Here is a 17722-nt window from a genome sequence, read left to right as displayed (position 1 = left end):
CATGAAAGATAATTTGGTCCTAATTCTTCTGGGAGGAAAAAAAAACACATAAGCACAAAACCATTCATGTGAGCCTATCGTATCAGCATGATTGCTCTCACTTGCTGATGTCCACCAAACTCATACTGATACGAAATCTGAAATTCCCAAGCAGAAAATAGACACAAAACCCCACTTGCTCATTCTCTCCATTTCTCCTTTCACAAATTTAACATGGCAACACTTCCCCCACCCCCACCCCGAATTTATTACAGACACTTTAATAACAAAAGAGGGGAGAAATAAAGAAAAATATAATAAAAAGAATGTATCTTTTATGTTTCATGGGTTAATTTCATCCTGGAGATCACACTTTTTTTTAGATAATTAGAATTTGGGTTAGTTCTAATCAGAGTTTTATTTTGTTTTCCAATAACATTGCAGGAGTATGTTTATCCATTATATATTTATACATTACTTAAAGTACTTCAGTAAGTATTTATATATAGTTTAAGTGTTTTAGGCCAACAAAATGATCCTCTGTAGCTAGCCTTCTCCAGCATAGCTGTGGACCTCCATGGATAATTGGAATAATAGTCTACCCATCTACCCACTGTATTGGAAAGATATCTTAGGTCAATATCTTTTCCAGCCATATTAATGCATTATCAGAAAGAGGAGCATACGTTCTGCCACTAAGCTGTATGCCAACTATGTTTACATTATTACTACTGTATAAAATATTTCTGTCAACTGGTTCAAATATTATCACCAGTACATAAGCACTGTCACTTTGCTTTAACAGTTATTTCCGTAACAAAATTATTTTTCTCTAAAATGACATGCTAAAAAAGCAGTAACAATATAGATAGTCTGCTGGCATTTACTAAATCAGACACAGATAATATTTTTTTCTGGATCCCTATAAATATAGTAAATTTAACTATTTTATTCATATTTTCAATCTGGAAGAAACAGAAATAACCTATGGTTCCCCGTTACAAAACCAATAAAAAATAAAAAATGTATATAATCAGACTGTTATTTTAAATATATACATATTATGTATTTTATATACTAACCTTATTAATTTTATATTACATAACCAATATTTGATTAGAGATTAGAATAATCCCAAAGAACATCTACTGTATACTCCAGTTCTGATATATGCAGAACTTCTAGGCCGAGCCTTGGAATGTTACTTGCATGTGATTCATATGCAAATTAATCATTAAAACTGTCCTAGAACTGAAGTAATATAAAAACAACAAGGTTACTTCTTGTACTTTCTTAGAAACAAAAATGACTAATAGGTAGTAAGATAACTGGTATCTATAAACTATAATGAGATTCTTTTTACTACATCCAAAGCACATCAAACATTAACAAGAAACAGAGGGCTCAGTGGGTGATCAAGACTTTCTAGGATTTAGTCCAGACATTGCCAATAAACAGAAGCTTGTGTTTATCAGACATCTTGTGAAGAGACAATAGAATGGTGGGAAAACTAACTCTAAAGGTATTTGGGAAAGCCTATGTATTTGAATGATTCAAAAAGAATTCTCTGGCATACAGAAATGCTCAGACAAATCAACCGAGATGGAATATAAACAATGCAGTGTTACCTTAGTGTATTAGTTATCTGCTTATAGAAATAAAACAATACAAATGAAATGAATCAAAATAACAAAAATAAAGTAAAATCAGGTGGTCCTTGTTAATCAATTAGAAACTGGCTTATAACAACAGTTTCCAAACTGTTGTTGAAGGCTCTGAAATTTTGTGGGGATCCATAAAGGGGGGGGACTGGTTTTGGCAAATAAATATGACCTCACACACCCCCACACCCCCACCCACACCAACGAATTTCCCACCCAACAAATAGTATAAGACTCTTTCTAAGTATCCAACTAAACTTGCACACTCAGTAGTGAAGCTTTGAAAACAAGATGTCTCAATAGGCAATAGTTCCCATTGTCCTTTCTCGAAAACTCCTAAGCATTAAAGGAACACCTTGCTAATAATAATTCAGAAAAAAATGAATGGATCTCCTATTATTTTCAGTCAGCCAGTTTGGCTCCTAGAACAAGGAGTTTTCTATGTTTGACTAATTAATTTACATGGCTGCCCAACTGGCAGTTGGGACTCAGAGTGGCTAACACTGAATAAAAAATAAGCAACAAAATGTTCTAAAATTAAAAAAATAAGGAGAGAAATAAAGACATCTAAAGCCAATCATAATCACTCTCCCCACCCTTATAGCATGAGCTCATCTAATGCGTTAGCCCAATGGCCAAGGGGGAAAGTTAGGTTTTAACAACTTGCAGAAGGTTCTGCAAACACTCATTCTAGTGCTACATCAGGGGTGTAAAACTTGTGCTGTCACAGCATCGTTACATGACGTATCGGGATTTTTTTTCTCTTCGCTAAACCGGGCGAAGCATGGCCACCGCGTACGCATCCGGCCTGCAGGCCATGAGTTTGACAGCCTTTTGCTACATAGTTAAAAAAAAACTTTTGAATTATGCTTGGAAATCTTCTGGAAGCAGCTTTCATAGTAATAATGTTACATTACTGTATCATGGGACACTAGAAACTACCCATACCACTGCATTCTGGACCAACTGCAGCTTCCAAATGATCTTTAAGAACAGCCCCATGCAGACCACATTTCAATAGTCGCAGATAGAAGGTGATCAAGGCATAAGTGACCATGACTACTCCTGGTGTAGTAAAGGGCACAATTGGCACTTGGATGGTTCAGCCAAAGGTCCTCCAGGCCATAACTACGAGTCCAAGATAACCCCCAAACTGTGATTGGTTTTGTGTGGATAACTGCTACCCCATCCAGAATTTTTAAAATTATAAGATCTGGGAGTCCTAAAGATCATAATCACTTTGCCAGAGTTAAGCCAAAGTCGATTCTTTTCCATCCCAGACCCTACAGCTTCCAGAAACCATGTCACTCAGAGATAGAAACGATGCAATATCAGCATACTGACAATAAATAACCCCATGCCAATGGACAACCTCACATAGAGAATTCATGCAATGTTAAACAGGAGTAGGGAAAAAACACAGCCCTGACAAAACCTACAAAGTAGGGAGTTGAGACTAAATCTCTTTTCCCCCACCCCCATTACCAACTGGAATCAGCCCTGAAGAAAATTCCCACTCCCCTAAACTGATCCAGAAGGTTACTATGATTGATGGTATTGAAGGCTGCATAGAGATCACGGGCCAGGTTGGATGCACTACACCCATCTCAGTGTTGTCAAAAATGATCAACGTCAATTAATACCAACTCAGTACTATATCCCAGCCTGAAACCTGACTGAAAAGGATCTACATAATCCATTTCTTCTAGGATCCTCTGAAGTAGCAACCTGACTCAACAACTTTGCCACCCAAAGGGAAGGTTGAAAACAGGACAAAAAAACAGTTTCTTGTGGAGAAAGATCACCAGCTCTTTAAAAGCCAGGAAAAGCCTCTCATCAACCTCTTACTCCAGCCTTGCATTTAAATTTACCAAAAACAAAAAAAAATGGAATAAAGAAATTCAACTATATACTTGTGGCCCTCCAGATTGTTGGGAAGATAAATTGTCTCCAAACTCTCAGAAGTTCAGTATAGCACATAATTCTGAAACTGTGAACAATCTGAAAACTTACACAATGCAGGCATCATCAATCAATGAAGAACCAATAAACATCAAGTTTGAAAATATGCCTATACTAGTACTTCATCAATGGTGGTTGAAATAATAACTCTGATTTCTCATGCAATCCTCCATGTCATCCTCTTCTGGATCAATGATTCTGACTTTCATGTTAGAATATTTTATTGTAGGAATATTTTCAAACATCATAGGCATACAGTCTCATAAGAACCCAGTACAGCACTCACTGTTTATATTCAAACACCTCTTAAATATTTAAATGCAAGCTTTAATCCCTTTTGATCTGAATGGGTTAAATGTGTTTACTTCATCTAGATTGCATCCCATACACTGAGCTCTTTTACTTGCAGTAAAAAAACAACAAGACTACAGGTACTCAAAACTGCATCATTGGTTTTGCCATTGTATTTTTCCTGTAAGGCACTTTAACCTTAAATATTTTATACTTTAATAATATCTTATACATTAATGATTAAGCTGGTCAGTTGCACATGGGTTCAATATACACAGTTCACTTTCATTAGTAATTCACATCACAATCCAGACATCTAAATAAGGAGATTAATTCTTCACCATTGCATCAAAAGCACTAAGTATAATAAATATATTAAAATATAATAAGCAAAGATAGTGTTATATGGACTTCAAAATGATTTGTTCTGTCTATGGAAAAATCATGCATATATAATTAAGCCACAACATTTGCAATTCAATTAGAACTTATACATTCATCTTAAACACTGAATTGTGATCTACTTATTGCAATTTATTTCTGGGATTAGCTCCTGTGTAAAAAAAACCTCTGAAATTAACATTTCACAAATGTTACAAAGCTACAATTTTTATTTTGCTTATTATATTAACAAAGCTAAGGGGAAATGTTTCCTTATACAATGGGGTAAGGGCAGTGGTGGGATTCAAGTAATTTAACAACCGGTTCTCTGCCCTAATAATTTCTTCCAACAACCAGTTTGCCAAACTGCTCAGAAAGTTAACAACCAGTTCTCCCGAAGTGGTGCAAACTGGCTGAATCCCACCACTGGGCAAGGGTTGGTGAGGTACATGGGAAAGATGATTTTTATTATTTGCCTAAGAGGCAAAAATGCAAAATTCTGACTAATCATGATTTGTATCTGTCTATGTCCCTAACACACCCCACCAGCAGTCATTTTGCAAAACAGCAGTAACATATCCCCAAAGTTCCTTATTGTTAGGGATTAACTTGATTTTTAGATTTAAAAGCTGAAGGACTTGACCAGTCTGAGCCTCAGCCTGCACTAAAACAATTACCTGAGGACAACACACCCGGAAATGCACAGGTACAGGTTAATTTAGAATTTATGAACTAGGTAAGGTCATAAGACCAACAACATGTCATAAATTACAAAGAGAAGAGCAAAGGAAGTCAAGAAACCTACTTGAAGGAAAGAAATGTGATTCAGCCAATTACTTCAACTGACAATCGGGGTTATACAAATGATGGCTTTTGTGACTGGTTTTCTGTGGCAACCAACATTCATTTGTTGTTGTTGGATCACTTGAAACCTTGAACTTGGATCTTCCTGAACATGGTATTTTGTTTCCCCCTTCTGGGTTCCTTTTCCTAAAATAACATAATTTCTGTGCAGAAAGATTTGATTCTGCAGCATGTTTTGTGTTACTGTGGTGAAAGGCTTATGATTGCACTAAGTATCTTGAGTTTGTTATCACAAGCTGGCTGTTTGTGTCTAACTTAACCAGTAGCACAGAACATTTATGTATCACAGGCCTAAAATGTTGGAGATCACTAAAGTTGTGTGGAGACACTTCCTAATTACCAGATCCTTTTGATCCTATGCTTACCTTATTATTGTTTCTCATTCACTTTCCCTAAATAAGCACTGAAAGAAATAAGAAAACACAGCATTTCTTTCATATTTTTGATTGCTCTGGGAAGTAGTGTTAAGCCCAATGAATGCGCATAAAAATAAACAGCAACGAAGTGAGAACAGGGCTCAAAACCTGCCAGCAGCATTGTTTGAAAGCTCCAATTTGAACTAAACCAAGACTCTACTTATGTGAGCTGTCGCTTTTCTGTTTTAGTTTCTACTCAAGACAGCAGCACCTGAAATCTTTTACTATGCAATCTGTCTGTAAGTCTTTCCCACCAGTAGGCAATCTCATAAAACTGTCATTACTCTAAATATCATAAAATTGTTCAAAATTTATCTCCAATTTCATTTTACCTTTTTGTTATCCATTAAGTTGGCACCTCTTCATGCAAACTGCTGTTGTAGGATTCTTATGGGATTCTCTTTAAAATAAGTAAAGTGGAATGATTTTAATGAGTTTTTAAACCGGTTTTTCTAGAGAGACCATAAATAGAAAAATATAATAATAACCCCAAACATCACTGGACAGCAGCCAAGCACTGTGTAATATTATGGAATTCAGAAGGAAATTGTTAAAGTTACATAGCACTGATACAAACAGTAAACTCTACAAAAAAAACTCCAATGGGATTGCACCCCCTTTGTTTCAGAGGGAACAATGTCAAAACCCTGCCTCTTCCTATATAAGTACTAGATACTTCCTGTTTCAATATGTTATCCAATCACAGATGACAATACAATTAAATAAGTTAGTAAACTCCCTCTGGTGTAGAGAAGTTTTGGCCTACAACTGCAGAGTGTGTGCTCTGCTCAGATGACTCTGGCAAGATCTGAACAACAGATAGGTGCCTACTTACAGAAAAAGGAGTTTCCATAAATATCCTCAAACATGGTTTACTATTTGACTTTAGTTTTCCTCCTACTAATGGCACTGCAGTCTCAGCCCCACCCCCTCTTGTTTGGTTGGTTGGTTTTTTTTTAGGGGAAGGGAAGTGTTTCCTAGTCTTAGTAAAATGCACTTTACCCTAAAATTATATCAGAAATATAAAGACACAATACATAGCAGAAAGTAAGCAATTCTATAATAGCTCTCATTGCCAAGGTAACATTTGTCAGTTTCAGGGGAGAATGCATACAGAAACATTCAAAACAACAGATATTAAGAAAGCCGAAAAAAGAACTACTACATGCTCATATTCAGTGGTGGAATTCAGCCAGTTTGCACCACTTCAGGAGAACCGGTTGTTAACTTTCTGAGCAGTTTGGTGAACAGGTTGTTGGAAAAAATCATTAGGGCAGAGAACCGGTTGTTAAATTACTTGAATCCCACCACTGCTCATATTTAACCTTCCCCAACCATAAAAAAAAAATACCTACAACACAGAAAGGTGTTTGTTTTTGTTTTTGTTTTTACTTTGCCACACTGACTAGGCAATCTGGGAATTACAGTTCCCACACATTTAGAGTCCACCAGGTTTCTGAATTATCCCATGGGTATTTGCCCTCTCCCCATGAAAAGAAAAGGACAGCTGGAAAAATGTTCTGAGACACTCAATAAAAATATTTTACTCCAAACTCAATTTCAAATTATTTTTGTGATATGTTACAGAAGAAAAATGCTAAAAATGTCACAAGATGCAGCCAATCTCTACAGCCGGCAAAACTTTAATTCACTGCATATACAGATAGTCCTCGACTTATGACCACAATTGAGCCAAACGTTTCTGTTGTTTAGTGAAACATTTGTTAAGTGAATTTTGTCCCATTTGTGGCAATCTTTCTTGCCACAGTTGTTAAGTCACAGTTGTTAAGTGAATCACTGCAGTTGTTCTGTTAACCAAGTTAGCAACATGGTTGTTAAGTGAATCTGATTTCCCCATTGACTTTGCTTGTCAGAAGGTCGCAAAAGGGGATCACATGATCCCAGGACACTGCAACCATCATAAATATGAGTTAGTTGCTAAGCATCTGAATTTTGATCACATGACCACGGGGATGCTGCAACGGTCGTAAGTGTGAAAAATGGTCATGGTCAGCATCTTTTTCAGTGCTGTTGTAACTTCAAATGGTCACTAAATGAACTGTTGTAACTTAAGGACTACCTGTATTGGGAGTAACTGCCAGAATATAATGGAGCTACAGTTCAGGGTTTGGTAAGAATGCTTGCCTAATGAAAAATAAAACATATGAGAAGGATGGTAGCAGGAATTAGGTATGTCTAGTTTAATGAAAAGAAGGACTGGGAGACATGATAGCAGTCTTCCAATATTTGAGGTGCTGCTGCCACAAAGAAGAGCGGGTCAAGCTATTCTCCAATGCACCTGAAGGCAAGACAAGAAGCAATGAATGGAAACTAATCAAGGAGAGAAGCAACCCAGAACTAAGGAGAAATTTCCTGACAACTAGAACAATTAATCTGTGGAACAGCTTGCCTCCAGAATTGTTGGTGCTCCAACACTGGAGATTTTTAAGAAGAGATTGTACAACCATTTGTAATATCAGGTTTCCTACTTGAGCAGGGGGTTGGACTAGAAGACCTTCAAGGTCCCTTCAAGCTCTGTTATTCTGTTACTAAATGGCATACAAGTTGTTTAAAGGAACACACAGAATATATAATTTAAAAAAACACAAGGGAACAAATAAAGTCAAAAGCCCACACTGGGAAATGCAAAAACATAGAAAACATTAAAATATAATATTGCTAAGCAGTTTCACAAAATGACTAGACGTGTCACATTTTAATGCCTAAAACTTCTACTACTGGTATTCTACTACTAGTATTATTGAACGTTCTGTCAGCATGTCCAGAACATGCTCTCAGATGCATCCAATATAATGAACAAATGAGAATGCAAAATGCATTCAATATGCCAAGGATTACTTCCAATTCCCAATGAGATTCCAAAAGTGTGGATTATGCTATGAAGGATCAATAGTCATCAACTTCCAGCTCCCCTTACCCTCTGAATCCTCTACTCCTTCAATCCAACACAGGAGGAGGAGCAGGGAAGAAGAAAAATGAACTTTGCCTCATCTCTTCCTATTTCAGAGAGTTCTCAGCAAACTCAGTTAAGGAAATGTTCCCACTGGAAGAAAAGAAGCTGGAAGCATCACTTCATAAAAAGTGTCTCACACCTGTGAACATCAATTTATACAGTACCAGATTAGAAATAACCTGGTTCAATCATAAAGACTTTCTAGAAGAGCATCAGATGCACCATACAACATTGGTAAAGAAGATCTAATTGCTTTCCAGCCTTTTTGCAAATTTTTGGTATGCAGTCATGTCTGAATTTTTTAAAAATAGAGCTGACTGCTGATAAAATGTGCTGCTGAACCTACAGTTCTTTCCAATTTTAATCCACAATGACATAATAGGACTGAGTAATCCATAAATAAACCTGAGAAGAACATAAAGATATAGAAATAACCCTGATCTGACCAAGGTCTATGTTAGTCCAGTGATTTGTTGCTCACAGATGCCTCAGATGTCCTGAGACAAATAGATACCTCTATCTCACAGTTATTCTCCTACAATGCTACTCCTAACCTGAAAACAACACTGAATCTCAAAACAAATGGTCCTTAATTGACCTTTCCTCCCTGAATTTACCCAATCTCTTATTAATACCTTCCTAATTTACTGGCCATCACAATGTTAAAAGAGTCCTTTCTCTAAACAAGATTGTAGACACCTTATTTATCCCATTGTTTGCACTTTTTTCATCTATTTTATCCTTTGTCAAATATAATGACCAGAACTGTACAACATACCATATATACAACACTTTATATAAGGTATTTTCGGTCTTTTTCTTAGTGATACCCTAGCACAGAGTTGTTTTTGTTTTCAGAGAGAGAGAGCTGCTGCATTGCTTACTAATCTTCGTCACTGAGCTGCCCAATAAAAATCCACAACATTTTCCTTGTTATACAACCCAGCTGTGCAGAAAGGAAGTCAGGTTGTTTGCTCCAAATGCATCACACTTTAGACATCTAAACTGAATTGTATTTGCTACTTGACTTAATGTTTATTCTGTTGAAAGAGATCCTTTTCAAACATTACTATCCTGAATATCACCTGCAAATTATATCAGTCTCCTGCTTGCCCTACATGTACCTAGATTAAAGTTACATTTAAGCAATTTATATTTAATATGCTCCTGTCCTGTGCACATGCCAGCTTGACTCTAAAATGATTTAAGAAAATCGTGCCCAGACCAAGACATTTTTTACATAGGTTTGAAGGTATTCGATCTGGTCTACAGATTATTAAATTCTTCCATTGAACAATTATCCACCTACTATAGTCCCATCTTTCTGTTTCATGAAAACAATTGTTTTTCTTCCTATGGGCAGGTCTTCCTGGACAGATATACTTTTATAAATGGGTGAGTGTGTATACATAATTTGTGCATACACAAAAAGTTGTTAAATTACAAACAAATAGCTATATATACAAAAAGTTGTTAAATATAGGTACACAAAGTTATCAAAATACAGCTATATCCAAGCACAACAAGCACCTTTTAAAAAATGCAGCAAGCACTCAAATGTTTCCAATCCCCTTACCAGAACTGCTAAAATAGGAGTAAAATAGTGGTTAAAATTTTTGCTTTTGGGAAGAAATGGAGGGAGGGAGGGAGGGAGGGAGGGAGGGAGGGAGGGAGGGAAGGAAGGAAGGAAGGAAGGAAGGAAGGAAGGAAGGAAGGAAGGAAGGAAGGAAGGAAGGAAGGAAGGAAGGAAGGAAGGAAGGAAGGAAGGAAGGAAGGAAGGAAGGAAGGAAGGAAATATTTTCCTAAATAGGTAGTTTTCCAGATTTTGGTTAAAATATATATTTAGAGTTTTTACTATTTAATCAGTCACATGAAGTATAAGAATTTCACTTCCAGCTTCAAAGTAGTCTAAGCAAACTTATGTCCAAACTATTTTATACTCTGCATGACTAATTAAATAATATTAATTACAAATACAGTATAACTGTTAACATGAGCAGCTTTCCATTCTACAGGTCACCTTGTGTTACTCTGTCAAACTCACATCGTCATGGCGGCGTCACATGACATAGCGGGACTTTTTTCCCTTCGCTAAATCAGGCAGGAGCGTGGCCAGCACTTGACGCACCCGGCCTATGGGCCAGGAGTTTGACAGCTAAGTGCTGACACTCAATGAATGGCACATAACCAATCAACCAATCATTCAATTATTTCCATAGTGATTGGATATACTAAACAATAAATTGAGTTATATTAACAATGTAACAAAGCAATAAACATTTTTAATGAATGAATCAAATTTACTGTACTTAACTAGGGACACATACTAATGTTCATACAATTAACTATGCAACGCCAGGTTCGTGGTAAATAAAGCCCCCCTCATTTGTGATCTTGTTCAGAAGGGGGGAGTGGACCTGCCGGGTATTATGGAGACCTGGTTGGGCTAGGAGGGGGGGTCCCCCTCGTTGAAATGTGCCCACCCAGTTTTCGCGCATTTCATCAGCCGAGGTCACAGGGGAGGGGCGGGGGGGTGGCGGTTGTTATTAAAGAAGGTCTTGGTCCAAGGGAGGCCACTGTTCCTCAGATGGCCAGATGTGAGTCCCTCCTTGTGAAGTGGGGTCATGAGGTGCAGATGGGCTTGCTGGTTACGTACCTGGCTCGCTGCCACGTGGCGGTGGCCCTGCCCGAGCTGCTCAACATTATAGCCGCAGTGGCGGTTGATACCCTCAGGCTTATGGTCATGGGGGATTTTAACCTGCCATCTGCCCGTGAGGCGTCTGAGGTGGCTCGGCAGTTCATGGCTTCCATGACGGCCATGGACCTGACCCAATTAGTTCATGGCCCTACTCACATGGGGGAAAACACGCTGGACTTGGTTTTTGTCTCTGGTCAGTGGTTGAATGATCTTGAGATAGGGAATATAGAGATCGAGCCCTTATCATGGTCGGATCACTCTCTCCTTCACTTTGACCTTCGAACCGCCACACCCCACCGCAGGCAGGTGGAACCGATGAGGTGGTTCCGCCCCAGGCGCCTGATGGATCCGGATAGGTTCCAGATGGAGCTTGGGCCATTTCCTGAGGCTCTGGCTCACGGCTCGACTGAATGGCCTAATGGCTGCCTGGGATAGGGCGACCGCTAGAGCTTTGGACCAGGTCATGCCTTTGCGGCCTCTGACCCGGCGCCAGTCTCACCTGGCTCCTTGGTTCACTGAGGAGCTGAGGGAGATGAAGCACCAGAAAAGACCCCTGGAGAGCAGTTGGAGGGCCAGCCGTTCTGAATCCGACCGAACACTGGTAAGGTCTCATATTAAGACCTACCTGGTGGCGATAAAAGCGGCAAAATGTAATGATTTTTCCACTCTTATTGCATCATCAGATAATCGCCTGGCCGCCCTGTTTAGGGTGACCTGCTCCCTGCTCCACCAGGAAGCGCAGGAGGGCCCCTTGGAGGGTAGAGCCGAGGACTTTGTACAGTATCTGTATGACAAAATTGCTCATTCGGGAACACTTGGACTCTCACTGGGTAGATTCAGGGGGGATGATGGAGGCAGGTCTTGAGAATATTATCTGGGAAGAGTTTGATTCTGTGACTCCCGAAGACATGGACAGGATACTGGGCAGACTGAGCGCGGCCACATGTTTATTGGACCCGTGTCCCTCCTGGTTGGTGCTGGCCTCCCGGGAGGTTACACGAGGCTGGCTCCAGGGGATTATTAATGCTTCCTTGAGTGAGGGTGTCTTCCCTGCTGCCTTGAAGGAGGCGGTGGTGAGGCCTCTCCTCAAGAAGCCTTCCCTGGACCCGGCAGTGTTGGCTAATTATCGTCCAGTCTCCAACCTTCGCTTTGTTGCAAAGGTTGTTGAGAGTGTGGTAGCGTGACGGCTTCCTCAGTACCTGGATGAATTGGCTTATCTAGATCTGTTCCAGTCGGGCTTCAAGCCTGGGTACAGCACGGAAACAGCATTGGTCGCATTGGTTGATGATCTCTGGAGGGCTCGGGACAGGGGTTGCTCCTCTCTCCTGTCCTATTAGACCTCTCAGCGGCTTTTGATACCATCGACCATGGTATCATGCTGCACCGGTTGGAAGAGTTAGGGGTGGGGGGCACCGTGTTGCAGTGGTTCTCCTCCTTTCTCTCTGACCGATTGCAGTCTGTGTTGACAGGGGGGCAGAGGTCGACCCCGAGGCCCCTTGTATGTGGGATGCCACAGGGATCGGCCCTCTCGCCCCTTCTGTTCAACATTTATGTGAAGCCGCTGGGTGAGATAATCCGTGGTTTCAGGGTGAAGTACCATCAGTACGCTGCCTGGAGGCTGTACGGATCTGGATGGGGAGAAACAGACTCAGGCTCAACCCATCCAAGACCGAGTGGCTGTGGTTTCCGACGTCCCGATATAGTTAGTTGGTGCCATCGCTGACTATTGGGGGCGAGTCGTTGGCCCCCACGGAGAGGGCTTGCAACTCGGGTGTCCTCCTGGACTCACGGCTATCTTTAGAAGAGCATTTGACGGCTGTGGCCAGGAGGACTTTTTATCAGGTTCGCCTGATCCGCCAGTTGTGTCCCTTTCTGGATCGGGACTCATTATGCACGGTCACTCATGCCCTCGTCACTTCCTGCCTGGACTACTGTAATGCTCTCTACATGAGGCTCCCCTTGAGGAGCACCCGGAGGCTCCAGCTGGTCCAGAATGCAGCTGCGCGGGTGGTTACAGGAGCGATGTGGCACTCCCATGTGACTCCCCTCCTACGCAAGCTGCACTAGCTCCCAGTGGTCTTCCGGGTGCGCTTCAAGGTTTTGGTTACCACCTTTAGAGCACTCCATGGATTAGGACCGGGGTACCTACGAGACCGCCTTCTGCCACCAGTAGCCTCTCACCGACCAGTACGCTCCCATAAAGAGGGTCTCCTCAGAGTGCCGTCGGTCAAACAATGTCGACTGGCGGCCCCCAGAGGGAGAGCCTTCTCTGTGGGGGCACCTGCCATCTGGAACGAGCTCCCCCCGGACATACGGAGGATCCCGGATTTGCGCACTTTCCGCCGCGCCCTCAAAACATTCTTATTCCAGCAGGCTGGTCTGGCCTAACCTCCCTTTTAATTGTTTTTAAATTTGTTTTATAAATTGGGATGTTTTAAATCGGGCCAAAGTATTTAATGTATTTTTAAATGGTTTTTAACATTTGTATTATGTGTATTTTACTTTTTTGGCTGTTCACCGCCCTGAGTCCTTCGGGAGTAGAGCGGTATATAAATTTAATTATAAAAAAAAATTATAAAAACTAGAAATTTTAAATTCTTCACTTTCCTACAAAGAAGCAACTTTTTTAAACAATTCAAATAAATCTCTTTCATGAAATGATAAAAAATATATTTAATATCAATGCCTATCCAGTTTGGAAGACAGAAAAAAAATGGGAGGTGGGGAACAGACTTTATTTTAATCTTCTACAAAGTCAGTACTTTCCTTCATCTAAACCAGGGGTGTTAAACTCAAGGCCCTGGGGTCGGATCTGGCCCGCAGGGCTGCCCTGGAAATAGGAAAAGACTGACCTGCAGTGCCTCTACCAGCGAAAACAGAGCTCACAAGGGTCGCACATGGACCCCCGAGCTCAGTTTTCACTGGCAGAGGGTTGCAGAAGGCTGTTGTAGCCAAAAATGTTTTCACTGACAGCGCACTCTGGCCACCACAGGTACCCCCCAACACAAGTGATGTCATGCTTGCCACACCCATCCTGGCCACGCCACCCCACCCCCCTGCAGAAGTCAAACACAACCCTGATGTGGCCCTCAATTAAATCGAGTTTGACACCCCGATCTAAATGATTTTCCTTCAAACAGTTCTCTAGTATTTGAAGGGAAAAAGTGTAACTGAATGCTGCATTACTCTGGCAGCAGACCAGAGATCCTTCTTATGTGTAAGACAAACTGCATAAAACCTAAAGTGCATGTAATCTATGCCACTTGCAGAAAGAAAAGAAAGGAATGATTTAATTTGATAGCAGTCAAATTCTTTAAAGAATTTCCATCTGTTGTGCAATGTGGTTTCTTATTATACTTTTATACCACCTTAATAAAACTGTTGGCTATGATAACTATATATCAGTTCATTTCAAACTAGAGACATCGCAACTCGCATGCGTTACCTATTACGTTAAGCTAAAAATAACCTAGAATACAAAACACATTAGTTATATCAAAGGATCACTCAGCTGTGGGATTTATTTCCTAAACCCAGATACATCCAATTTTAAGCAAGCTTGAAAGAAGGAAAAAATAGACAATCTCAAGGAAAAACATCACAATGATGCAAAGTTATACAATTAAACCAGGGATGGGTTCTACTTACCTTTACTACTGGTTTGCAATGGGGCCGCGCGTGCGCGCTCTTCTGCACATGCACAGAAGCATTTTGATGACGTTGGGGTCGGTGGACAGAGCCTCCCGCCAGTTTTACTACCGGTTCTATAGAACCAGTGCGAACCGGGGGCAACCCACCACTGAATTAAACATGGTAAAAATAGTTCAGATAGAATAATTATCATCCAAGTTCTTTGTGTCTCTGTATCAACAAACGGAGAGCCGATTTGGTGTAGCAGTTTAAAGCTTCACGCTAGAAACTGGGAAAAAGTGAATTCTAATCTCATCTTAAGCACAAAGTCAGCTAGGAGACCTTAGACCAATGACTTTCTATCAGTCCTAGGAAGGAAGCATTTGGCCAACTACTGCTGGAAAACCTTGCCAAGAAAACTTAAGGGACTTGTCCAGGCAGAAAATCAGACACAATTGAATGGAAGAAAAAAAATCAAAAAAGTAAATTATCTGATGAACAAACTTTTTGCATAATTTCGGTTTAGCTAATGCTAGCTATTCTTTACGTTAACAGCAGAATTTCCACTGATCTTTGAATTCAGAAATATACCTTCATTTCAGTACACACCAGAAGAAAAAGTGTAGTTACAATATCTCACAGTAATAAGTTACAAAAAAGGATATAAGCACATGGCCCGACTTTCATATGTAATATAATAGTATGTACAACCGTGATTAAAAAAGCATTCCTGTGGTTTTGAGATTAATTCAGTACTACTTCCCCAAATGCTATCAAATTAAAGATTGTGCAAGATAGTTAAAACAGGACGTCTTGTTTTATATAATATGAAAAGAGACAATCAAAACAAACACATTCATTGTTAATGAAAATTACTGAGAACAGTTCAAGGAAATCTTACACTTCCTCATTGTAGATCAGCTGACTTCCTGCCCATTTACTGATTTTACAGCTAAGATGCTAAGTTTCACTTGATGAATAGGATCTGGGAGCTTCTGACAAGGCAGATTGCAGCATATGGTCTCTGGTTGTTTCTCATCTAGAATATTATAATTGTCTCCTCAAACAATCAGATTTTAGTCTAGAAGATTGCCATTTTGGGTTGATCACATCCTTCCACACTACAGATCTTGACTTACAAGAGATCATTTAGTGATGGTTCAAAGTTACAACAGCACTGAAAAATGTGACTTATGACTGTTTTTCATAGTTATGACCATTGCAGCATCCCCATGATCATGTGATCAAAATTCAGACGCTCGGCAACTGGTTCATATCTATGACCGTTGCTGTGTCCCAAGATCACATGATCCCCTTTTGCAACCTCCTGACAAGCAAAGTCAATGAGGAAGCCAGATTCCCTTAACAACTGGGTTATTATATCAACTGCAGGGATTAATTTAACAACTGTGGCAAGAAAAGTTGTAAAATGGGGCAAAACTCACTTAACAAATGTCTCACTTAACAACAGAAATTTTGGGCTCAATTGTCGTAAGTCAAGGACTATCTGTATTTTCATGTCTCCGTACCAGCTTCTTATATAAGCAATAATCCAGTTTAAACTAGCAATTGATACATATGTTTAAAGCCCGCCGTTCAGAAACATCCCTGTATCAATCTGCCTTTATTTCTCCCTTTAATCCAGTTCATTCTTAATACCCTTTGGAATAGGGATTTAGTTGGATTTCTAAATTCCAGCCTTCAAGGACTTTGCACTTGACTCTGGATTCAGCTCCCTTCCTCCTTTTAACTTTGGGTTAATAGGATGACCTTTGGAAGGCAGTTAAAGAATTAGTGTGAGATCTGGTTAGTCTATCCTGCTCTTATATAACTGATAGTTCCAGTTTAACACCTGTTTTAAATTACTACAGATGTACAATATATGCATTCAATTCTATCCAAGTCTCTCTTATATTGTATATAATTATTGTTCCTTTAGTGTTAATATTTGTTTCCTGAGTGCTGAACTAATTTTACCAGACTGACTTGTAATTCTTGGATGCTGAATTTTTCTATTTATAAGGAAAGTAAAAACTCATTACTTACCAATATGGTATAGCCCAATCCAGTCTGTGGGATCCACTTCTTCTTTAATGTCCCAGAAAATGATGAGGTTCTGAGATTGTCCTAGAGTGTATTCATACATGCTTGCAGTCAAACTAGAGCGGCTCTCAGAAGTCACCAGATCCGTGTCACTGTTGGCACGCTGCAAGTTCACATTCTCAGCCACAGTGCCCTGAGATGCAAGGCTTTGGAGGTTCTCTGGACTCAAAGTGTAACGCAATTGTGGATTACGCCGTCGGGCAAAAAGCAGATGTTCTCGGGCAGAGCTGGTCATCCTGATCTTTGTTTATAGAGAAACTGTTTCACTTACAAATCTGTAAAGAACAAAATGTAAACATTGGGAACAAATTCTCACATCAGACAAGATTTTGAAACTTGGTTAAGGTTGCTAAAAGAGAAAGAAGAATTTAAAAAAAAATAAAAAATCTATTTTCATCTTAGAATATCTAAAATCTTCCTTTCATAAAGAAATCATGTTCACAATACAGATTTAGCTAATTTATAAAACTCTCACTGGGAAGCTTTTTTTCTTTAACTAATTAATTATCTAAACAATGAGATGAGATTCTATTGTACATAATATATTATACATAACATATTATACATAAAATTATCTGCTACAATGTCCTACCTGTCAATGACTACTTCAGCTTCAACCACAACAATACATGAGCACACACATACAAACTTATGGTAAACCGCTCCAAACTTGATTGCAGAAAATATGACTTCAGTAACAGTGTTGTCAATGCCTGGAATCCACTACCTGACTCTGTGGTTTCTTCCCCAAACCCCCAAAACT

General features: G+C 39.7%; 1 protein-coding gene across 1 annotated transcript in view; it reads right to left on the bottom strand.

The window, feature by feature from the left end:
- Positions 1–17194, bottom strand: part of HECW2 (HECT, C2 and WW domain containing E3 ubiquitin protein ligase 2) — a 116898-nt gene extending 99704 nt beyond the window's left edge. The window contains exon 1 of the mRNA XM_070956832.1: positions 16903–17194. Coding sequence (XP_070812933.1) covers positions 16903–17194 — 292 coding nt within the window. The remainder of the gene's footprint in view (positions 1–16902) is intronic.
- Between the last annotated feature and the right edge of the window lie 528 nt (positions 17195–17722).

This window comes from Pituophis catenifer, unplaced genomic scaffold (genome assembly GCF_029215685.1).
Source record: "Pituophis catenifer annectens isolate HBS135680 unplaced genomic scaffold, rPitCat1.0.hap2 SCAF_1, whole genome shotgun sequence".
Classification (NCBI taxonomy): Eukaryota; Metazoa; Chordata; class Lepidosauria; order Squamata; family Colubridae; genus Pituophis; species Pituophis catenifer.
Note: the sequence above shows the minus strand (reverse complement) of the source record. Positions and strands in the feature narration are given on the sequence as shown.